Source organism: Talpa occidentalis, unplaced genomic scaffold, assembly GCF_014898055.3.
Source record: "Talpa occidentalis isolate TD23 unplaced genomic scaffold, MPIMG_talOcc4v2.1 talOcc4.2, whole genome shotgun sequence".
NCBI lineage: Eukaryota > Metazoa > Chordata > Mammalia > Eulipotyphla > Talpidae > Talpa > Talpa occidentalis.
Window position 1 is genome coordinate 28,754,558 of NW_023602073.1, and position 24,047 is coordinate 28,778,604.

General features: G+C 46.2%; 1 protein-coding gene across 1 annotated transcript; it reads right to left on the minus strand.

Moving 5' to 3' along the window:
- Positions 1-7,553: 7,553 nt before the first annotated feature.
- LOC119251112 (E3 ubiquitin-protein ligase TRIM31-like) lies at positions 7,554-22,106 on the minus strand. The gene is given in 10 exon segments (XM_054698196.1): positions 7,554-9,398; positions 11,383-11,526; positions 12,489-12,563; positions 16,272-16,387; positions 16,913-16,935; positions 17,991-18,221; positions 20,572-20,615; positions 20,618-20,666; positions 21,674-21,813; positions 21,816-22,106. Coding segments are annotated over 10 exon segments (1,623 nt in total). The 5' UTR covers positions 22,090-22,106; the 3' UTR covers positions 7,554-8,871.
- Between the last annotated feature and the right edge of the window lie 1,941 nt (positions 22,107-24,047).

A 24,047-nucleotide genomic window follows, 5' to 3' on the forward strand; every position in this document is an offset into this window, starting at 1 on the left:
CTTCTCAGCCCTTGGAAACCAGCATTCTGCTGTTTTTCTATGAGTGTGTTAGATTCCACATGTAAGTAAGATTATACAGCATTTGTGTTTCTCTAATATTTCATTTATCACAGTGCTGTCAAGGCCAGTCCATGTTGTCAAAAATGGTGGGATTTTCTTCCTTTTTATGACTGAATAATAATCTCTCTCTCTCTCACACTCACATAAATCTCACATTTTCTTTATTCTGCATCTGTCTATGAACATTTAGGTTATTTCTAAGTCTTGGTTACTGTGAAAAATATCCCCTCTTTCTGAAATATCAAATGAGGATCTGCTTGGTTTTACCCCATCCAGAGACCAACAAAGTTGAAATATAAAGAGAAGGCAAGAAAAAAGGAAGAGAAGCAGAGATTATTAGTATCAGCCATGCAGCAGGATCACCTGTGGTACTCATTGATCTGCTCTGCAGACAATCCCATCAGGTTTTGCCACTGAAGAAACCAATAGCCAATACAGATGCTCTAGAAAATACACACAGAATGAAGAGAAGGGATTCAAAGTACATGCCATTATGAAAGACCACACAGAAGTGGCCTAGTTCCTTTTTTTATCTTCATCATTGGAGATGCTTCCACCATTAGTGAATTGATGGCAAAAACTCCATATCAAAATTTGTGAATTCATTAAAGTGGTGGTGGAAAACAAGTTTATAGTTTAATATGTAATTATTTAAAAGTATTAATACAAATGAGTTGTGAGTTCAAAATAAGAAGCAGAGGGAAAGGAAAAAGGAAATGTTAAGTAATTAAATGGAAGGAAATTAAAATAATAGCAGGAAATAACAAAGTTTTTAAAAACACAATACATGATCAAATTAAACCTTGTTGTTGAAAATACTAATATTAGTTACTCATCTCTGTGTACATTGATAAGATTAATCAAGAAAAATGAAATGAATAATTTTAGGATTAAAAATGGGAAATAATTATAGTAGATAGAAAAGGCCATAACAAAACATAATGTATAACTTACACAAGTTAATCTGACAATGTAAAAAGAAAAATGTTTTAAGAAAGATATAAATGATAAAAACTGACTCAAGAAAAAAAAATCGAAAGAAAAAAGATCTAAAAGTGTCAGTTTCATTTACATAAGTTACACATAAAAGTTTTTTCTATTAGGCAACAAATTCCGGTGGATTCAATGGAAAGATGAACCTGTCTTATATTACCCCTATCTCACATTATCTCCATCTTATATAAACTATGTAAGCTCCCTAGAATATAAAAAAAGGACAGCCACCTAATTCTCTAATCAAAGCTAGCACAAGTATGATACCAAAACCCATCAAGGAAAATGCAAGCCAAGAAAATTATAGACCCATGTTGTTCATTAATGTAGGTGTTCAAATCTCAAATAAGATATTCACAAAGTGTGTTCCAATGATCCATATTATAGTTGTCTAAAATTTTAATTCTACTTTTCAAAAAGACAATGTCTTATAATTAGTGGTTTGCTATATTTACATGTAGTATTGAATTATTTTTCCTTTGTTTCAGGTATCATATCCCTCCACTTTTGTTTCCCTCCCCCTGCATTTTTTTTAAGGATTTATTTATTTATGCATACGAGAGCTGGTTTACAGGCCAGAGGTACAGTGGGTGAGAGGATTCACCAGAGACAGAGTGGGGAACAGAACAGGCAGACTGACTGGAATACGCTGCTGAGGGGAGCAGCGGGCGAGTCAGGAGAGGTCTGCTGCGCCTTGTGGGTAGCTCCCTGGCCAAAAATGGAACTCATGCTGCAATGGCTGGGGATAGCTTCATAGGTTGCATCTTAACTTATTGCGCCACCAGGGAGGCCCTACAACTTACTTTAAAATGCATAAAATTATAATATGAACTGATGGGGAAGGATAGATGGAAGTATTGGGTAAAATACTTGGTAAGTAATTATACTAAAACGCCAATGATAGAAGCTACGTGGTACTTGTATGGACACTATAAAATTCTTACAATTTTTCTGTCTGAAAATTCTCATAATAAAATTTGGGGGGCAAATTACCTTGACCTCCTCAGTCCTGGAGGGTGGATTTGGCAAGATAGCCTAGAGGCAGGGAGATTAGGGCTGAAGGCTGACCTAGACAGAGGATTGAGGGAAGTGCATGGAGTCCTAAGGGACTCCATGGGCTGGCCCTGAAGGTCATTGAGAGAAAGGAAGTAGAGGGAGATGAAAGAAGCACCTTGGAGGGAGATGAGGTACCGGGACAACAACTGAGGAAAACAGGGCAGTGGAGGCCACTGGGGATGGGAACACATGACTTGATGATCTTGAAGTGTTGGGGGGAGCATTGTTTGGGACTCACAGACCCCTGGCTCCTCAAGGGTCCTCATTGGTAAGGAAATTGAGGCTCAGCACTTGGGTCTTCTTCTCTTGACATTCCAGTTTTCATTGACCTCATGAAGGGTGGGGGTGTGTCTTGTTCACTCTCCCTCCTTATGGAACGACACTTCTGCCCCCTTGGTGCCTCCTTCACTACTGCTACTTGGTTCCCCTTCTGCTTTTTCAAGACCCTCCATCTCCTTCCTCAAGTCCCCCAGCCTACACACCCAAGACCCACTCTTGCTAGAGAATACATCTGTTAGCTCTTTCTTTTATATAGCCAGGCATTCCAGTGGGTGATGGTGGAGTCATGGGTGGAATTGTGTCTGCCCCAAAATACACTGAATTCCTAACCCTTGGGAACTATGAATGTGACATTATTTGGAAATTGGGTTTTTTTTTCCAAATGTAATCAAGGTCATACTGGATCAAGGTGGACAGAATACCTAGGCCAATGTGACTGGTATCCTTTTAGAGGAAAATTTAGACACAGAGACCCAGGGAAGGCCAAGTGAAGATGTAGTCAGAGACTGGATTGGTCGTCTACAAGCCAAGGAACACCAACAATTGCTAGCAAATAGAAGCTGGAAGGGGCAAGGAAGTCTTCTTCCTTAGGCCTTCCTGAGAGAGCACAGCCCTGTCAACATAGATTTCAGACCTTCTAGAACTGTGAGAGAGAGAATAAGTGTTTCTTGTTTTAAGCTGGCCAGTTTGTGACCCTAGGAAACGGATATAGGAGATAAGAGTGTCAAGGTAGGTGGCAATACCAGGAAAGATCATTATTTGTTATAACCATACTATCATATACTTTATTGAGGTTTTCCTTTCCAAGATGACTTCTATATATGCTTTGAATTAAAATACTTGAGTCTGAGGGCCTCCCCTGGTGGCACAGGCTATTGAGTGCTACGCTGTGAAGCTGCCCGTAGCTCTGCAGCGCAGGTTAGCTCCCGGCTAGCCAGGGTCCCACATGGCACGGCAGACCTCTCCTGTCTAGCCCACTGCTCCCCTCAGCAGTGTATTTCATGAGTCTGTCTGTTCTGTTCCCCACTCTGTCTCTGGTGAATCCTCTCACCCTCCCGCGCATCTGGCCTGTACCCTGGTTCTTGTATAAATAAATAAATAAATCTTAAAAAAAAAAAAAAAGACGAGTATGAGCATCAGTTTCACATTAGGAATGTGAGGATGTAATGATACCTAATTCAAGAGGTTGTGAGGAGGGGGCCTCCCTGGTGATGCAAAGGGTTAGACACAACCTATGAGGCTATCCACAGCCACTGCAGCACTGGTTTGATCCCGGCCAGGGAGCAACCCACATGGTGCAGAAGAATTCTCCTGACTCCTACGCTGCTCCTCTCAGCAATGTGTTACATCATTCTGCCTGTTCTGTTCCCTACTCTGTCTCTGGTGAATCCTCTCACCCCCCAAGCCTCTGGCTTGTACCCTAGTTCTTGTATGCATAAATTAATAAATCTTTTTTTTTTTTTTTGAAAAGAGGTTGTGAGGAGTAAAATTCAGGGAATAATGTTTGTGAAATCATTTGGGAAAATGCTGAGCTCTATGAACACATTGTTGTTGGTAATTTTATTGCCATGGAAGAGAGAAAGCACCTTCCACTAGAAGTGGACATCTAGACCCTTGGTCTCAGTGACTACTTGACTTTCCAGCTGTAACACCATGCGAATGGCTGGGACGCTCTGCAGGTATATCAATTTCTTGAAAATCAAACAGTGCTCCTCCTTCCCCCAGGGAATGAAGAGGGAGTTGTCATAGCTCAAGTTTAAAGATCCAGTGGGGTGACCTCCCTTGCCACAAAGTATCCCTCCATTCACTAATACCTGTGCAAGGGAGGGGAGGGCGAAACCAGGATGAGGGAGAGGTTGGCCTCCTCCAGGAGTTCACAGGGCTGGAGCTGGGCCTCCAGGAGGTCACAGGGCCTGCCTGTTCTGGAGGGTGCTCTCCTCCTCTAGGGCCCTCTGGGAAGCATCCTGGGGGGCCTGAAGTGAAACTGGTCCCCAGAATTGAGTGCAGTTTCTAACACATCTGTCTTTTGTGGAAAAGAGGAATTACAAGTTCCAAATAGCAAAACTTATTAGTCAGCTATCCCCATTTCAGATAAGAGGTTAGGGGAGGGAAAGAGAAAATAATATTCAAAATAATTCAATTCAAAATAATATAACTCAGTGTGGGGAGATGTCCCTTTCTGGAAAGGAAGCTCAATCTGCGTGGAGTGGGAGGAAACTAGACAGGGTGTGACATCGGAGCCCCGGCTTTGAGCACGGGACATGGGGAATTTGGACCGAGGGGAGTGTGGTTCTGAAGGAAGGTCCGGAGGGGGTTATCGCGGGTTCAGGCCCGCGTGTCCCCGGTTCCCCAGCAGGCAGGTGAGGGCTGCTTATGTAATCGGGGCGCCTCGCGGGCGACCGGGGAAACTGGAAGGGGGAGCCGGGCAGGGGCTGACTGTGAGCTCCTGGAATCCGCACTCGGGCATTGGCTCAGCCTCGCGGGACACCGGGGCCCGCCCTCCCGCTGCGGAGCCCGCGCTGGCGCGGGGCGACTCCCCAAGCCTCCTGGAGCCCCGCCATCCCCGCGCTGGAGCCCGGCGGCCATCAAGCAGCGCCGCGGGGAGCCCACCGCGTCCGCCCGCCCCAGCCCTGCGGCCGGCTGGGAGGCCCAGAGGGAGGACCGGTCACAGCCCTGGAGCAAACCCGGGGTCTGGCCTCCGGGGACATCTTCACTTCCCCTTGACGCTGGATGTCCAAATCCATCACCCCTTTACATTTTCGGGGTCACCCTGGAAACAGGGGCGGTGCTTCTCAGAAGGCAACATGAAAAGTGATGGAGATTTTGGTTGCGGGTGGTGTGGTGAGGGTGCGAGGGGAGGATGCATCTGGTCGGGAGATTAATTTTGGTTTCTGAGTATAAGAAAGTAGAAAAGGCAAACAGATTTGCCTTTGAAAGAAAACTACATCCCCTCCCACTCCAGGCTAAACCAATCTTTGGGGAGAATCGAGGTCTTTTCAGCATTTTTGAAACACCCTCTGGATTCTGAGTCAGATTATTTCCCAGATATTGACCGTGGAAGATCACGCTTAGATGTCTTCCTAGTGTTTTTGAAGAGTCAACTTTCTTTATTATGGGCATTTTCAAATATGCATAAAGTAGAGAAAATAATATGACAATCTTGTGTACCTATCAGTCCCTCTAATAGTGATCAAGTTTGTTTCATCAATTAAACTCCCATCACCACGACCCCCACTCCCTTGTCCCACTATTTCATGTTTTTTCTTCCTAAAGGAATTTCCAGACATCATATTTCATTGGTACAAACTTCAGGGTGCAAAAACCCCCACTTTTAAAAGTACATCACTGATGACATCTTACAAATGCACAATTCCTTAAATAGTGTTCAAATGTCTCATACTTTAATATTGAAACACAATTATTTTGTTCAAATCAGAATGCAAACAAATCCACTATTGCATTTAGTTGTCTTATCCTTTAAGTTTCCTTTTAATCTGTGTATTCCCTTTCTTCCTTTTTCCCCTGGCAATTTAGTTGATGAAGGAAATGTGTCCTTTGTCCTGAGGATTTCCCCAAACTTGGATTTGCTGATGGCATTTCTGTGGCATTGTTAAGGTGATTCTCATAGATCCAGAATCCTGATGAGTTTCAGGTTCATTATTTTTGGTAAGTTTCCATCAGGTGGTTACCTCCTGTTGTATTACACTGGAAGGCAGGTAATGTTGGATTGTCTCTTTTTGTTAGGATTTATCAGTGGGTCAGGTGTTGTCAGCCTGATTCATTATTATACAATTCCCTGACAGCTTTTTACATAATGTTTCTAGCTGCTGTTGATGAGTATTGCTTAGATTCATTATTTCATTAGGTGTTATAAAAGTGATGGTTTTTCATCCTTTATTTATTAGCTGGAGTTTGTAATAGGGAATCCAACCTTTAACCATTTGGTTATCCAAGATGTATTTGTACAAGAATGGTAGCATAAATACTGAGTCTTTCTTTTTATTTACTAGGGTTCAGAAATTTGGGTGGGTTCCTAGCATCCTCCAGAAGTGACTAATAGTTTACTTTTTAGTTATCATAATGAACTGATGGAATTTTTAAAAATACATTTGATGTGTTTCATTCTACTGCAGTTATTATCCTTATTGACACTAAGTGTTCCACATTTGATCCTTCAAGTTGGCTCCTGAGTAATTTTTTACATAATCCCAGTAAATTTTCTTACACTCTGGTGTCACAAGATGTTCCAGAATATTTTTTCCCAGATCTAGAATTAGCCAGTAGTTCTCCAAGGAGCCATTTTATTTTCAGTGGGAAATATTATTTAGAGTGTAAGCAACACTCACTTAGTTTACCCAGTTCGGCCATTACTGTTAGGTGTTCTTTGTGAACAGAGCTAAAAATTACATTTCGCTATTTTTAGGAGGAAATGCATCTGAATTTATACTGATTTTCCAATTCAGATTTTGGATTTGGTTACTAATAAGGAACACTATGTTTTTATTTCTATTCTTTTTATGTCATCTCCACAAGAGAAACCCTAATCTTTTCTTTAGGTTGAAAATCTGTTCCTAGTAAAATTAATGTAATCACATATGTTTGCTTTATCCTACTATGTGTGGCTGTATATATGCATACACATAACATAGTATATGCAGAATGAAAACAATATTATTAAGATTATAATTGAAAATTTTCACTTTTATTTGCAATTCTCTTTTGTTATTAGAAAGTCAAAATACTGGGCCTACCCTGGTGGCGCAGCGGTTGAGCGCTGGGCTACGAAGCTGCCCGCAGCCTCTGCAGCTCTGGTTCAATCCATGGCCACCAGCAAGGGTCCCACATGGAGCGCAGAACTCTCCTGCCACACCCGCTGCTCCCCTCAGCAGTGTATTTCGTCAGTCTGCCTGTTCTGTTCCCTGCTCCGGCTCTGGTGAATTCTCTCACCCTCCTGCGCTTCTGAACTGTACCCAGTGCTTGTATAAATAAATAAATAAAAATGTTTTAAAAAAAAAAATTTACCTGTACCATTGAACAAGTTTTTTCTTAAAAAAAAAAGTCAAAATACTGTAGTTGTTGAAAGTGATTCTGGGTATTTAAGCTACCAACCACACACAGATTCATTTTGTCTTGTTTTAATTTTGTTTTGTTTTTTTTTTTATTTTTAACATCATAGTTCATTTTTAAACAATATTTGCTTCCCCCCACCCCCTCAGGTGTAGTACCCATATAATTTCCTTCCCCAATGCACCCATGCACCATCACCTCAGTCCCCTGTGCTCCTCCCTCACCCCCTTGTTTTAATTTTGTTTTAGAATGATGTGAAACATTTACATGGTTCCAAATGTTCAAATCAAGGTATATTCAGAAAAGACTAATTTCCATCCCTTTCACTCAGTTGCTTCCCATCTCCAGCGGATGACTGTGCTGATAAGTTTTGATTCATCTTTCTCTTTAAAAATATAAACAAACAAATGTATATATTTACATTCCCCTTAGGTAAAATGGCTCATACTATGTGCACAATCCCCCATCTTGATTTTTTCAGTTAATATATTCCAGAGGTCATCTTATAATACATGATTTTACTTATTTGCAAAATGAAAAGAAGGTGCAGAGGCAGCTTTAGCTGAGTCTTCTGTAGAAATGATATCCAGGGTCATATTTTTCAAGTCCCCAGGAAGGTAGAGGTACAAATGAGCCACGGTGGCCTTCAGGGTCACGGGGGCTTCAGAAAATGAGATGGAGGAGAAAGGGCTTTCTGGGATTGTTGTCCAGTCCCTGTATCTGCATCTCAACTAGGATGCAGTGGGATGCTTTCTCATAGCATAGTTTTCCACTATTGCAGGTTAAATTACAATTGAGTTCTTCCCAGTCTTGTCCTGTTACAAACAGTGCTCGTGATAGATTATGCTAAGCAAGATAAGCCAGAGGAAAAAGAAAATATCTGATGTTCTCACTTGTAGGGGAAATATAGGGAAACATAACAGAAATAAGGAAAAAAGAAAAACCTTGCCAGTTGACCCTAGATCTGAGGCTTACTGCAGGGGAGTGTGGTGAGGGCTCAAAAAGGGGAGAGAAGAACCCAAGGGACTATGGCGATGGTCACGGGTGCCCTGTTGGTGGGAGAATTATGAGAACTACACCGAAGGGGAGAAATCAATACAGACGATGTAAGAAAATAAAATAAAACACAATGATTCTTTAAAAAATCAAAAACCAACAAACAGTGCTACAGTGACTAGCCTTGTGTAGAATCTTCTCGTGTTCTCCAGGCTCTTTTCGACTTAGGCATATTGAGGGGAGGACTGAGAGAAGGAGGAAATTTTAAAGCCAGGCCAGAGGTGGGCCCGGCCAGAAAGCACAGGTGTGGCCTTCCCACATGATCCTGGAAGCCCAGCTGCACCCCTCCACCTGCTGGCAGCGCATCCCAAAGCCAGGAGTTAATGCGGAGGAAAAGGAGGGCAAGGCAAAGGAACAGCTTCAGGGGTTCAGGGTGATCCGTGTGCCTGGAAACAGAAGCCGGTAAAAGGGGAAGACCTGTCCCGGGAAGGAGGTGTGGAAGGTGTAGATGTGCGTGTTCGTGACGGCGTCGTAGAAGACGACCTCCCCGCCCTCAAAATCCACACAGATGCCCACTTTCCTCGGACAGGCGGGGAGGTCCTCCCGGGCGCCAGCCTCGAGGAGCGCCTGGCACTCGGAGCCTGTTATTCTAAGCACCCAAAAGCCGGTCAAGGGGTCTATCACCAGAAAACCCCTCCTGGCAGCTTGTCCCAAGGCCACGCCCACCATGCAGGCCCCGCCCCCGGGCCCATCCAGCTGTGTCTCCCAGGTGTGGCGGCCTCTGGAGAGCCCTGGAAAGCCCAGCACGCAGCGGAATGGGTAGAAGCATTCAGGGTCTGTGGGCTCATCTGAGCTCTCCTGTTGGATGAAATCCAGCGTCGCTGTCTTCAGATCCGGAGAAATGATGAGTTCTGGGTGGGCTGTGACTTCATCAAAGGTCATGGGAACTGCGGGAATATGAGGAGAAAGAGGCTGCTTGGGCCTAGTTGCCCAGTCCCCTCCAGCTAGCTCCTCTGGGTGCAGTTGGAGGGGAGCTTTCTCCTCCTGGTCAACTACACTCTCCTTCCCCAGAGTACTGCCAGCCCCCACTGCTTGAAGTTATTCGGTATATTTCACCTAGTGCTGCTCTATGGGAGGAGAGAGGAGTGTCCTCTGGGGGTGGAGGGGCAGACAGGGGGCATCATTTCAATTCCCAAAGCTGAATTTATCTCTTTCCCCTTCCGTTCCTGTGGTTCCTGTTTCTCCCATCTAAAACAAGACTTGGAGCTAGCAGAAGGGATGTTGAGACTCAGACTTCCTGAGCTCTGGTCATTTTCAATGTGGATCCCTGAAAGACAGGGAAGAGTGGAAGGTTGGATTACTGAAGGCGGAATAGTCGATTTGGAATACCTCCCCACCTCTTTTTTCATTTGTATTTGGATGCCGAGTTTTTTCAAGACTAGACTGAGGGCCCTTGTCCACCCTCTCCCGTGGGCTTTAGCAGCCCTAGTTCCAGGTTCCCCTAAAGACTCAGAAAAGGGAACCTAATTTTATCTTCTGATTTGTTATTTAATCATACTCTCTTTTTTAAAGATTTGTTTATTTATGTCTACAAGAACAGGGGTGTAGGCCAGAGGTGAGGAGGAGGGGGTGTGTGAGAGGATTCACCCGAGACAGAGTGGGGAACAGAACAGGCAGACTGACTGAAATACACTGCTGAGGGGAGCAGCGGGCAGGCAGGAGAGGTCTGCTGCGCCATGTGTGTCAATCCTCCCTGGCCGGGAATCGAACTCGTGCTGCAGTGGCTGAGGACAGCCTCACAGTGCTGTGTCTCAACCCCTTGCACCACCAGGGAGGCCCTAAACTCTTACTGCAATGTTAATTTTCTCTTGCTGGATAGGCGGACTTGGAAGGGATGGCCAGGTTGGATACAGGAACGAGGGGGAAAGGAGAGGGCGGTCAGGGTCATGGGAACGGGTTAGGTGAACTGTGATTCACGCTAGGGTTTACCCTCCTCTGGGCCCAGCTCTGTCTGCAGTCTGTGCCTGAGCTGCCAGAGTCAATGTTGGGGGGATGGGGACTTGTCCAGGGGAGGCAGCGACAGGAACTTCCTTTATCCACCAGGGGGCACCGCAGCCCAAGCAGGAGGAGGAGCCGGGCACAGGCGGGAGCGCGGGGCTTCCCGAGACACCTTCTCCTCATTTTGCTCAGACACCCGCATCCCCTCTCCAGCTTCACCAGCCCGTTCTCCCCCGCGGGCCCGCTCCCCCGGGCTGCACTCACAGAGCGCCTCCTTGAGCTCCGCAGGGCTCCACGCGGTCGGCGTCGCCACTGCTGTTGGGGTTAGGGGAACCAGGGAGGCTCTGCTCCGGGGAGGGACTGGCGGCGCCTGTGTCTGCAATCTGGGGCTGTGTGGAGTTGAAAGGTGGCGGGCCGGTACAGGTGGCCTAGGTGTTTCGCTGCCTTTGAGGGAGAAGGAAAAGAAAAGAGGTCAGTGGGCGCGAGGGGGCGATCATCCTCCATTGCCTCAAAGTGCTGCTGAGCTGGGACGCAGCAGGAGGGATGAAGGTTAGGCTGCAGAAAGCACCCCTGAACCAGTTAGTGGTGTTACTGGGGCGGAGGTATAATTTGGGAAGGAGTAAAGGAATTGGATGGCATGCCCCTGGGCCCACCCTTCTTGCTTGCCCACGCCTCTGGGAAGTCCACAGCCTTTCAGCTGCTTCTCCCAAATGCCTAGTCCTCTTCCTCTTGATTCAGCTTCCTACATTCCTCTTTCTGCTCCATCCCTGTTCCTCTTTATCTCAGGCTGGAACTGAGGGAAGTCATTCAGTCCTGCCTAGCTCTGCTCAGGGAGGATGATATGTGTTAGGAAGTGAAGCCTCCTCCCTTCCCTGGCGGCCTCAGCTCCAGTGTTCCTGTCTGTGTTTTGGGTGGAGAGAGCATTTTGCTTACCTGGAAAATCCGAGGTCCCCTCGCTGGAACATGACACAGGAACCCCCAAAGACTGAGTATCAGGACCCTGAACTGGAGAGGGTGACTCAGGCTCTGAGGCTTGGTTTGTTTTAGGAGTATTAGTCTCTGACTGGCCATCTATGTCTTAGAGAGAGAAAACCAATTTTGGTACTGATAACCAGAAGCTGCAAATTAAAAACAAAGCCAAAACACTGACACTAAGAACAACAGACAAGGTGCTAGGGAGCACCCCTTCCCCCTATGGGGAAGAGTGGACACCTTTAGGATTGTTTCAGTGATAGCTGGAGAGGGTTGGGGAAAGTTCTGGCCTTTCTGGGACTCGGGAAGCGAAACATTCAACAGGGAACAAGGCAGGGAGAACAGTGGAGACTTCTTTGCAGACACCAATAGCTCCTCTCCCAGAGAAATGCTCAATCCTAAACCGCACTCTCTGGCTTTGGAATGCATTATGTCCTTTCTGACTTTGGTGGGTGAGTTCTCATGCTGTCTCTTCTCTTAATAGTCACATGATCTGGGTTGATTTACCTCACCTCCCTGGAGATACAGGGACGTGTGTGTGTATCTCTGTATAAACACCTTCCTTGAAGGATAACTTTGGGGGCTACAAATATCAGGTGTGAGGTATTTAGCAAATAGTGGATCTTTAAGAAATGGTATTTCCAGTGTAACCTCTCAGGTGGCAGAGCCTGGCCTGATAACTTTGGCTTAGGCTGCTGTTAGTGGGTCTCTGTCCCCAGTGGTCCTGACCTCACATCACAGGGGTTTGCCCACATGGCAGCTAATACTGCAGAGACTGAGCAACCTCTGCCTCCTCCCATCCTACCCCTTTCTCCCTTACTCTGAGGAATAAAGAAATACATTTATACTTTTCTATGACTTTTGAATACTTCAAAATTTTGCCAAAAGTCACTGTAACTATGAGTTAACTGACTTCAAATACAAAAAAATACCCTTACCCCTGTTCTTCTCAATTGAATGAAGACTAGGCATTCACCCACATCTAACTTTCATATAACTACAGATTGTCCCCCTTTGCTTTTCTCACTTTTCCCAAATGGCAGGAGCAAGCCCCAGTCCCCACTTACATTTTGTTATGTCCTTGTCACTCATGCCTTTCAAAAATTTGCTTCTATCTTTCTCCCCTTCATTCTTGAGATGTTCTGTGGGGAGAGAAAGGGATGAATGGAGAAAATCCGGAGTGGTTGAGCAAGAAATCCAGAATTTCATAGCAAGGCACTGATTTGCAGTAACAGAGAAATGGGAACTGGATTTTTCTCATATTCTTAGTGGACAAGAATGTATAAAACACTGAGAGGGCCTCCCTGGTGGCGCAGTGGTTGAGCACTGGGCTGTGAAGCTGCCCGCAGCCTCTGCAGTGCCAGTTCGATCCCAGGCTGCTGGTGAGGATCCCACATGGCACGCAGACCTCTCCTGCCACCTGCTGCTCCCCTCAACAGTGCATTTCGTCATTCCTTCTGCTTCCCTAAACTGGTTATCTAGCCAGCATTGCCCAGGAAAATTATTATCTCAGCCACGAATACCATTTAAAATTTTCTAGTAGTAGGTACCTCTCCAAAGAGTTCAAAAACACTAATTCAAAAGGAAACCTGAACTCCTATGTTTACAGCAGCATTCTTTACAATAGCCAAGATATGGAAACAACCTACATGCCCAGGACATAAATGGGTCAAGAAGATGTTTTACATATACACGGCGGAATACTACTTAGCAGTCTAAAGGATACCATGCCCTTTGTGGCATCGTGGATGGACCCAGAAGGGATTGTTCTACATGAAGTGATCCAGGAGGAGAAAGATAAACACCACATGGTTTCACATACATGTGGAATCTAGAGGAACTAAACAAAGGATCAGAAAAAGTCATGGTGTAAAACTGGCTCTTGAAAGCAGAGCACAGATCTGAGACAGGAGGGGAGAGGTTAGAGATGGAGGGGAGAAGAACACCATGGATTGCGGTGGAAGACTGTGGGCACTTTGGTGGCAGGAAAACTATGGTGATCACTCCTGAGAGGAGAAATCCTATATAGTGAGGAGAAATCCTATATAATGAAAAAGTAAACTAGAATGCTTAAAAAATGAAATAAAAATTTCTAGTAGTCACCTTAAGAACTAGTGAATTTAATATTAATTATAGATTGCATTTCACTCATCTTTTTTAAATAACAATTTGGAGCTTTTCTTTTTAAAGATTTATTTATTTACACAAGAGCCAAGGTACAGACCAGAGGTGCGGGAGGGTGAGAAGATTCACCAGAGACAGAGCCAGGAGCAGAACAGGTGGATCTACTGAAATACACTACTGTGGGGAGCATTGGACAAGACAGGAGAGGCCTGCCTCACCATGTGGGTATCTCCCTGGCTGGCTGGGAATTGAGCCCATACTGCAGAGGCTGCGGACCACTTCACAGTGCTGTGCTCAACCCCCTGAGCCACCCAGGAGGCCCTTCACTCATTATTTTTTTTGAAGATTTATGTATTTATACAAGAGCTGGGGTACAGGCCAGAGGTGTGGGAGGGTGAGAGATTCCACCAGACAGAGCTGGGAGCAGAAAAGGTGGATCTACTGGATTACACTGCTGAGGGAAGCAGCCGGCGAGACAGGAGAGGTCTGCTGTGCCATGTGGGTATCTCCCTGGCCGGCAAGGACTCGAACCTGCACAGCAGAGGCTGCGGACAGCTTCACAGAGTCATGCTCAACCCGCTGCACCACCGGGGAGTCCCTCATTCATTATTTTAAAAATGTTTGTGGGAGGAATGAGTAGCCAGGGGTCAACAAGATAGAATGGATGGTAAGTAGAACTTTGGTGTTGGGAATGGCGTGGTATCATACATTGAAGGGGGTGAAGGTGTACTCCTAAAACATACAGTGCTGTAAACCAATCTTACCTAAATAAAAACATAGCATTTCAACATGTAAGACATTCTTATGTTTAACATTCCATTTTCATGTAACTCTTAGAAATTCATACATGTTCTTCATTGACAGCACGCTTGGATTTGAACGAGCCATGTTCCAAGTGCCCAGCAGCACGTGTGCTAGCGGCCACAAAGTCAGGTGCTATGATCTAGTTTCTCCCTAGCGACAACAGAGGAGAAGGCACTGAGGACAAAATGTGCTTTGGGTCCTCACTCTTTGGCTTCATAAGAAAGTCTGCTGTGGGGCCTCCCCTGGTGGCCCAGCGGGTTGAGCCTGGGCTGCAAAGCTGCCCGCAGCCTCTACAGCGCCGGTTTGCTCCCTGGCCAGATGGCGAGGGTCCCACATGGCACGCTGACCTCTCCTGCCACCCGCTGCTCCCCTCAGCAGTGTATTTGGTCAGTCAGTGTACCTGTTCTGTTCCCCGCTCTGGCTCTGGTGAATTCTCTCACCCTCCCGTGCTTCTGACTGTACCCAGTGCTTGTATAAATAGATCTTAAAAAAAAAAAAAAGTTTAAAAAAAAAAAAGAAAAGTCTGCTGTGGTGCCCAGCACCCCGCGGCCAGGTATGGTAAGTGAGAGAGAAGGTCTCACTCTCCTAAGGCCTGGATCACAAGTGTACCCTCCCTCCACTTAAATAGGGATTGAGAGGAGAAAGAGGTGGAGCTCCTGAAGTAGGAGCTTAGGCCCCCATCTCCAGGCACAGACAAGGAGGACTGTCACTTGCTGCCCCCTGCTGGGAACAGGGCAGGGGACTAGCAAATTTGTGGAGTTGAAGGATGAGTCCCACAACCTGGGACAAAGGCTTGGATTTCCTGAGGAAGTGCTGGACTGGGGGAAGGTATGTGTGGGGTTTCTAGATGGGGGGCTAACTTTCGGACCCCTGCACACCCTTACAGTGCCCTGCAACTCCAGGAGAGGACAGATTAGCCCTGTGGAGGATGCCCAAAGCTCTATGCCACCCCCCCACGCCCTTAAACTCTAGCTTCCCAACCCTGGGTAGCACACAGCAACCCTCTTCTGAAGGATCCACATGCTTACAGCCAGAGCAGAGATGCAGAGAAACATTGCCCGGGACACTGTGCCACAAGGCCCTTCAGGATCCAACCACCCCATGTCCACCCCTGGTTTCTGGACCCCCAAACAACCCACCCTTCAGACTAGGGAACTATGGAGATTGGGGCAATGGTATGAGTGCTCTCCCCAGCAAGCCCTCCTCCCTCCTTGCCACAGACTGTAATAGAGTAAGGTGGGCACTGGAGGGGTGTGTGTGTGTGTGTACACAAGGAGGATTCTTTGATATTCCTAGGAAGGAAACTCCTTTCAGCTGTCTTTTCTCCTGGCTTAGATAAGCACAGCCTTCACAGTTGGGGGGAGGGGTGTCCTTATAAATACAACCCTTATTCCTGTTGCAAGCCCGGGTAAGTTTTTGAAAAATATCAGACTGAACATCCTAAAGTGACTTGGGAGCCATCCACTTCTGTTGGGGCTGATTTCTGTTTCCCTGCAAAACTGGAAGAGACATTTCCCCGAGACATCATTGACATTGAATCTATTTCAATGTCAGAGCTCTAAGCTTGCATGTGAGAAGTACAAACCACTTTTGGGAGATCACACAAACCCTGCCTGGGGGCTCAGGGAAGATAGGCCTGACCTCTCTGATCCACCAGTGGAGCACCAACTTGCAGGCAGCCACTGGGCTACTCAAAGGGACCCGCTGGGGCAAAAGTTCAGGCTCCCTCACCATCTCTGGGGAGATAACCTGTGGTGAAGACAGCAGGAAATACCTGCCTGGAAGCCCAGAGATGCTCTGGAAGGTGCTCCGCAGAGAGCCTGGCATCTGAAGGGTCCTGTGATTATGATCATGTGCAGAAATTACAGGTCATATTCCATGCTGGATGGGGGAAGACCCCAGAGACGCAAGTTCTTTCTTACCTTTGAATCTCTTCAGGTAACTTGCCAGGTTTTTATGTCTTGATTGTGCATCACTGAGTTTTCTCTCCAGGTGAGAAGGAACAGGGGTTGGACTGAGAAAGGGAAATCCTTCACTCCTGGGAAGATATGACTGTGTGGATGATGGGAAGAGGGATGGTGGGGAGAAAGAACCATGACAAGAGCTGGGGAGAAGGTGATGAGTCCTGGGGTGGGGAGGCAGTCAGGGGACAGCGAGCTGGGAATCTGGAGGCCAGAACTAGGGTTCTAGGATGGAGTGAGGTAGGCACAGGGAGATATGCAAATGAAGACAGGAGATAAGACAGACAGGAGGAGAGGAGAGAAAGGGGGCAGAGGAAGGGGCCAGCAGTGGTGGGCTCAGGAGCCCCAAAGTTTCAAGGAAACAAGAGAATCTGCACTGAAGAAATAGGAACCTCTAGAAAATAGCTCTTCTCTTTAACAACCAACCTACTTGCTAATTTGCTCAGCGTTGGCCTTTCCTACCTGAAGCTTCAGCACCTGACTGCAAAGGTAGAATGTGTGGGTATTTGTGAGGGAGGAATGTTGAGTGTATTTGCATATATGTTGAACTTTGTAGGGTAATGAATCAGTAGGTAAAAGGCATTTGGGATGGTCCATCATACCTGCACAGGATAACTTTGATGTTCTGGAAGAGAAAGAGAAACCAAAGCTTTAGTGCATGGTTGATGCACTGGAGCCAAGGAGGAAATGCAGGTGGAGCAGGGCAGGTGCAGTGAGAACACCTTGAAATCATTCTTTCTTCCCACCTGCCACAACGGGCTCCTCCAAAAAGTGTCCAATATACCAGGAGGCAGGAAAATGGCTAGACCTCAAGAGGAACTGAGTGATGAGGACGGGAAGAGGAGTGAGATTTTGGAGATGAATTTTGTCTTTGGGCCTAAACTAGAAACAGGAGAGGTAGGAAAGCAGAGGGGCTGGAATGACTTTCCATGATTGGATTTCTGAGAGTTCAAATGGATTTCTGAACTAGCAAGAGTGGGAAATAAATTCAGGAGGGACCTCAGCTTATTGGGGGCATTGCCTAGACCCATGCTGTCCAATATGGTAGCCACCAGATCCCTGCGAAATACGATGAGTATGAGAAGAAAGGAAATTTTTAATTTTATTGCATTCTCACTAATTAAAATTAAAATTTAAAACCAGAAGCAGGGCAAAACAGTTTTTCCTTTAAATAGACTATATTGATTTGGTAGGACTACGTTTTACTCCAACCATTGAAAATTTAGCATCTTTGAACTGAGGTCTGCTGTTGCAAAAAATACACATGGATTTCACAGTCAGTACTGAAAAATGAGACTAAAACATTTCACTAATATGTAAGAGATATTGGATAACAGGTTGAAACGATAATGTTTATATACATTGGGTTATATAAAATATTTTGTATATTTTACAAACAGGTGAAATTTTTCACCTGTTTCTTTTTATATTTTTTAATGTGACTTGCAGAAAAAAGTTTAAATGACATATGTGGCTTGCAATACAATTCTAAATTACCTATGTGGCCCTCATATTTCTCAATTATGTTTATTGCTCTCCTGGAGTACTGATTATATTTCTATTGGACAGAACTGGGCTGGGGTTAGGATGGGCAAGGCCAGGTGATCTGCTGGGAAGTCCCTGCTCTGACTCACCACCAGGGCTGGGCTGCTTTTTTCAGCTTGGTCCTGAAGGACTTACCTTGAGCATCTCTTTGTGTGTGAAATGCTGCCTCTCCATCAGGGAATCAATCTGCAACTTGAGAGAGTTCAGCTGAGTCTCAGAGGCAGTGACATAGACATTCTTCCCGCTTGCTCCCTCCTGAGCCAGCCAGTTTATCCTTGACAGGAGGAAATTCTCCTCTTCCTGTAGGGTCTGATACAGCTGCTGGAATTCTCTGGTGATCTTTTGCTTCTCAAGTTCCACCTTGGCCTGGGGGCAGGAAAAATACCCAGAAGATGAGCGGTTGACCTCCAAGGTCCTTCTAGCCCATTTTATTTCATTTTTCAATTGCATTAAGTTTGTACTGAGCGGACCTCCCCGGTGGCACAGCGGTTGAGTGCTGGGTTGTGAAACTGTCCGCAGCCTCTGCAGCGCCGGTTCGTTCCCCGGCACACGGGTGAGGGTCCCACATGGCGCGCAGACCTCTCCTGCCGCCCGCTGCTCCCCTCAGCAGTGTACTTCGGTCCTTCTGCCTGTTCTGCTCCCCGCTCTGGCTCTGGTGAATTCTCTCACCCTCCCGCGCTTCTGACTGTACCCAGTGCTTATATAAATAAAATAAATAAATCTTTAAAAAAAAAATAAAATAAAATAAAATGTTTAAAAAAAAAAAAAAGTTTGTACTGAGCACTAATGCGGAACAGTGTATTCTGTGGACAATCTGGAGGAAATGGACAGTGAGGAACATGAACTTGTTAAAGGACTTAATATGAGCTCAGGTTTAGTTTTAGGTTATTTCTGTTTTATAATTTTTACCTTCAAGCTCCTCAGTATCTAAAAACTGACTACCTAAGTATCTAGTACACACCACATTTCTGAGAACGCTTTTAGTTTATGATCTGGCTCACATGGATTTTTCCTCTCTCTCTCTCTCTCTCTCTCTCTCTCTCTCTCTCTCTCTCACACACACACACACACACACACACACACACACACACAGAGTACCAGCAGATACTGGTGATGGAAACTAAGAGCAGGAAATCTAGGACTAGGCAGAACTAACCTCTGACCACTGAACTGTATTCCCTCTTTAGGATTTACCATTAACTGGCTGCAGTTGCATTCCATGATGAAATTCTCTGTCCCCCTTGGGTTGGTAGTGGCATCAGAGAGATCTGGTTGCTGAAGGGATTACCCAGCTGGGAAAGACAAACACCTGCACTGCCTGCCTCTTGGACTAGCCCTCTGTGGAGAGCGGGATGGTTAACAAGTCCTACTGCTATGGAAAATTTATCAGCACAGACCAGCGGTGGGGATGGAGACATCAGTCATTACAAAGAAACCCCTGTCCTTAGAGATTAACCCAACCAGATCTTAAAAGCGATAGCTTTCACAATAGGCAAAATTCCACAAAGGAATGAATCTCTCCAAAGAATGCGATATAAAGAAGCCCCTTGCTCTGGTAAAACGCAGCTCTCTGCCTTCCTGTGTCTATGCAAGGGACTTTTTTTCTTTTTCTTTCTCTTTTTCTGAATAAGGCTGTCCTTTTAAAATACAGCCTTTGTCCTCCCTGGTGGCGCAAGGGGTTAAGACACAACCTATGAAGTTGTCCGCAACCACTGCAGCACCATTTGGATCCTAGCTGGCTGGGGAGAAACCCACACGGCACAGCAGACCTCTCCTGTCTTGCCCGCTGGTCCCCTCAGCAGTGTATTTCCGTCAGTCTGCCTGTTCTGTTCCCCACTCTGTCTCCTGTGGATCCTCTCATGCCCTGCACCTCTGGCCTGTACTGCAGTTCTTACATGCATAAAAAAATAAATCTTTTTAAAATAAATAAATAAAATACAGCCTTTGCCTTTTTGTATTTATGCAAGTATATTTTCCTTAGTAAACTTGCTATGAGCTGCTGAATCAGAAACTGCCAAATCTTTCAGAGGGAACCCACTCACTGAACCTCAAGATAGGAATGCCATCAGGTGAGTTTCTGTCTTCATTTCCTAACCAGGGAATGAATCCCAGTTAATAAGGGACGGTGTCTTAAAACTGGTATTTTGGATTCTAAGAGCCGCCCTAGTTTTCCTTAAGCTCCCTGTGTCTCCATGTGGAGGACATGGAAGCAGTCAACCTATTCCAAGAACCGGGTTCCCCCTGGGAGGTGCAGTGTGGAAGGGAAGCAAAAACACCCTGACCCACGATGCCAGATTCTTTCTGTCACTCCCAGGACTCTCCTGGACACTCCATCCCATTCTGGAGCTGTTTCTTTGTTGCTGGGTCAGCATAAGAAGAGATTCTAGGGCCTCCCCGGTGGTGCAGCAGTTGAAAACTGGGCTGCGAAGCTGCCCGCAGCCTGTGCAGCACCAGCTCGATCCCCAGCCACTCTCAGCAGTGTATTTCGTCAGTCTGTCTGTTCTGTTCCCCGCTCTGGCTCTGGTGAATTCTCTCACCCTCCATGCTTCTGACTGTGCCCAGTGCTTGTATAAATAAATAAATAAATAAATAAATAAATAAATAAATAAATAAATAAAATCTTAAGAAAAAAAAAAGAAGAGAGTCTAGTATTTGTAGAGCTGTTTCTCCTTGTAAGATCATAGGACAGAGACACCACTGCCTGAATTTTCCTCACCATGAAGTCGTTGATCTTCTGTTCACCTTGTCGTTTTGCTTGTTTATCACCATCTCCTTTTGCTTCAAGACCTCAACTTGCGATTGCAGCTTCTCCTGTGGGGAGAGAGTTGTTTTGGCAAACTGGGCCTGGACCCCCCTCAGCCCCACAACACCATCCTGCTCCCTCAGGATGCTGGTGAGGCTACCAGGGCAATGATTAATAGATCTCTTTTTGCTATTCAAGCTGGGAGATGGGGTGTACTTGGGGAAGGTGAAATCTGAACTAAAGTGACCTACAAGAAAGGAATATTGTCATAAATTATAGCTAATACATTATGACTAATATTTCGAAGGTGTTTTGGAATTATCAAATAACTCCCACAAACTCTCCTCATTTGCCAACAACTTTAAAATACACATTTTGCCCATTTGGAAGGTGAGGCACCTGAGGCTCAGAAGGGAAACTGATTTCTTGAAGGTCATTGTAGTGTCTGTGAGAAAACACAGAATCTTCGCAGAGTTTCTCAGACTGTTTTCCACCATGACAGGTGCCCCAGTAGATAACATTAGCTTTGGGATGTAGCTCGCATGTGAGGGGAGCTGTAAATAACATAGAACCTATGTACAGCTTGCATGCGGGAACACATATTTCTGTAAAGTAGGCTTGAGCTTGATCCTGTGCCTGCTTTGTTCCTAAATCATATAAAAGCTAATAGCACCCCTGGTGCTGGTAGGGGGAGGAGGCTCTCACTGGCCACACACTGAGGGCTGGGGCCACTGCTGTGACCAGAGCCCAGGCGGGCTGCTGCTGTTGCCGCCTGTGTATCTCCTGCTGCCTCATGATAAAGACTCCTGCTCCCACACGTGGGCTTCGTGACCTGCTTTCTCGTCTGCTGCCAGTGAGAATCCAGCAAGCTTGAGGCCCCACAGTCCCAAACCTCTGGCTCAGAACGCAGTGTCCTTTCCACTCTCCAGGATGCCTCAACTCAGACTCAGAGCTCTGAGCCCACAGTACCTGACTGCAAACCGCCTACTCAGTGCAAAGATGAGGTGATGCAGAGGGAGAAAGTGACAGTTTCCTGGACTCCCGGGGAGACAGAGAACAGACCCTAAATGCCTACCTGATATCTTGGGGCAGCCTCTTCTATTAAAAGTACATTGTGGGATTTGTGCTCCTTGGATTCTCGACACAGCATACAAAGGAGCTTCCCATCAAGATCACAGAAGTAATGGAGTTTCTCCTCATGTTTCTCGCATCTGTCTTTTTCCTTTTCTGTTGCATCTCAGAGGGATCCATAGCTTGGACTTTCTCCACCAGATTTACCAACAGCCAGTTGGGCTCGTAGTTCTTCCTCACAGATTTGCCACAGAGGGGACATTTGCAAAATTTGCTTGATGTTTCTTCTGCAACCTGAGAGATGCATCTGAGGCAGAAATTGTGCCCACAGTCCAGAGTGACAGGGTCCTGCAGAATATCAATACAGATGGGGCAGAGCAGTGCCTCCTTCAGTTCTTTGGTAAACTGTTGACTCGCCATGGCAGGCAGAGGGCAGCTTCAAGTCTGTTGAAATTCTAGAAGTCTCCTCTGGACACTGGTTCTAGGGAGGAGGATATGAAAGTCAAATATTCTACCAGTTAGAGAAGCAGGGAGGGAGGAAATGGGGGTGGGAGAGAGAGAGAGAGAGAGAGAGAGATGAGAGAGAGAGAGAGAGAGAGAGAGAGAGAGAGAGAGAGAGAGAGAGAGAATAGAACAGTGATCGAATGTAAGAAATACTATAAAGAGAGGACGCAGATAGCATCCTACCTCACTCCTGGAGAACAAATGGATATTGTGAATGGATATATGCTGCTTATGAAGTAGGTAAGTTGTCCTGAACCTTGAACTAATTAAGGATATGTTTATAAGGGATTTAAGTGAGATCAGAAGGGCCAGGGCACCAAAGTCCGCTCAGAGGTTCAGCTGGGGGGTTGGGTAGGGGCTGGGGATACTTCCTGAAAGCTCACAGCTAGAAGTGCTTTGGGCATGTCTTGTAGGCAGATCCCAAATCTTGGGAGGGGAAGGAGACGATTCTCTACCACAGGTACTTTGGCGCCATGCTTTGAAGAGTTTTGTGAAAATGTGGAAGTTATGGGGCCTCCCTGGTGGCCTAGGGGTGAAGCCTCAACATTATCACCACTATGGCCTGAGTTCTGAGTTCGATCCCCAGTCAGGGAGCTGACACATGGCGCAGCAGACCTCTCCTGTCTCACCCTCTGCTCCCTCAGCAGTGTATTTCAGTAGATCTGCCTGTTCTGCTGCTCACTCTGTCTCTGGTGGATCCTCTCATCCCCCTATACCTCTAGCCTACACCCTAGTTCTTCAATGCTAAAAATATAAAATAAAGACTGCTCAGAGGAAAAGTGGTTTAAAATTGTGGATGATATAATCACCACCTCAGGGAGTTGCCAGTTATACTGAGAAGGAGCCATTGCACGCTTACTGGGGATTGCTAGGACAGTGGGAGACACAGGAGTTTCCTCTCTGAAAGGACAATATCTCATTTTGTCCATTTTTCTTGACACTGCCTTGCATCTTACACCTTGCCTGAAGCACTGCTGACAGTCTGTCCTCCAGGGAGGGGGCACCCCTGAACCCCAAACCTGCTGGCTCTAAATAAGTTTGCCATCCACCTATCAAAGACATACATAGAACCTTAATGGAAAAGAACATTAATACAATGAGTGTGTGATACAGAAAGACAAAGAATATAGTTTCCAAATCAAGCACCCAAAGTTACCCATCCTCCCATGGGTAAAAGTCCATCCAAACGGGATTGGCTCAAAGCAAGGCCCGAAAGCCTGACACAAGTCTAAAGCACCTCCCATTGGGGACCCATAGAAAAGGGTCAGAAAGAAACAAGTCTGGGAGGAAAAGAGCATAATCAAATCAAGATAAAAGCTGCCATTGTTGGGCCTCCCTGATGGTGCAGGACTTAAAGACAGTGCTATCAAGCTATCGCCAGCCACTGCAGCAGTAGTTCAATCCAGTCACTGCAGCACGGGTTCGATCCTACCTGGCCAGGAGCAACACACATGACACAGTAGACCTCTCCTGCCTCATCCACTGCTCCACTCAGCTGTGTATTTCAGTAGATCTGCCTGTTCTGCTCCCCACTTTCTCTGGTGAATCCCCTCCCACCCTGCACCTCTGGCTTACACCCCAGTTCTTGTATGCATGAATAAATGAATCTTAAAAAAAACAAAGCTGCCATTGTTAACCCCCACGGGTCTCTCACCCACATCTGTTTCAACCAGTGCAGGACTTACATGCAAATGCAGCTTCTTCACATGTCTCTCTGCCCATGTGCCTCCTCCAGGGCTCCTTCTGGCTCCCCATCTCGCTTCCTTCCTTCTCAGTCTCCTCTCCAGCTTCTTCTCCTTCCTGCTCAGCTCCACCATCCCTTGGGTGGGGCAGGGAACCTGGAACCTCCCCTTTTCCTGGGACCACCTGTTACA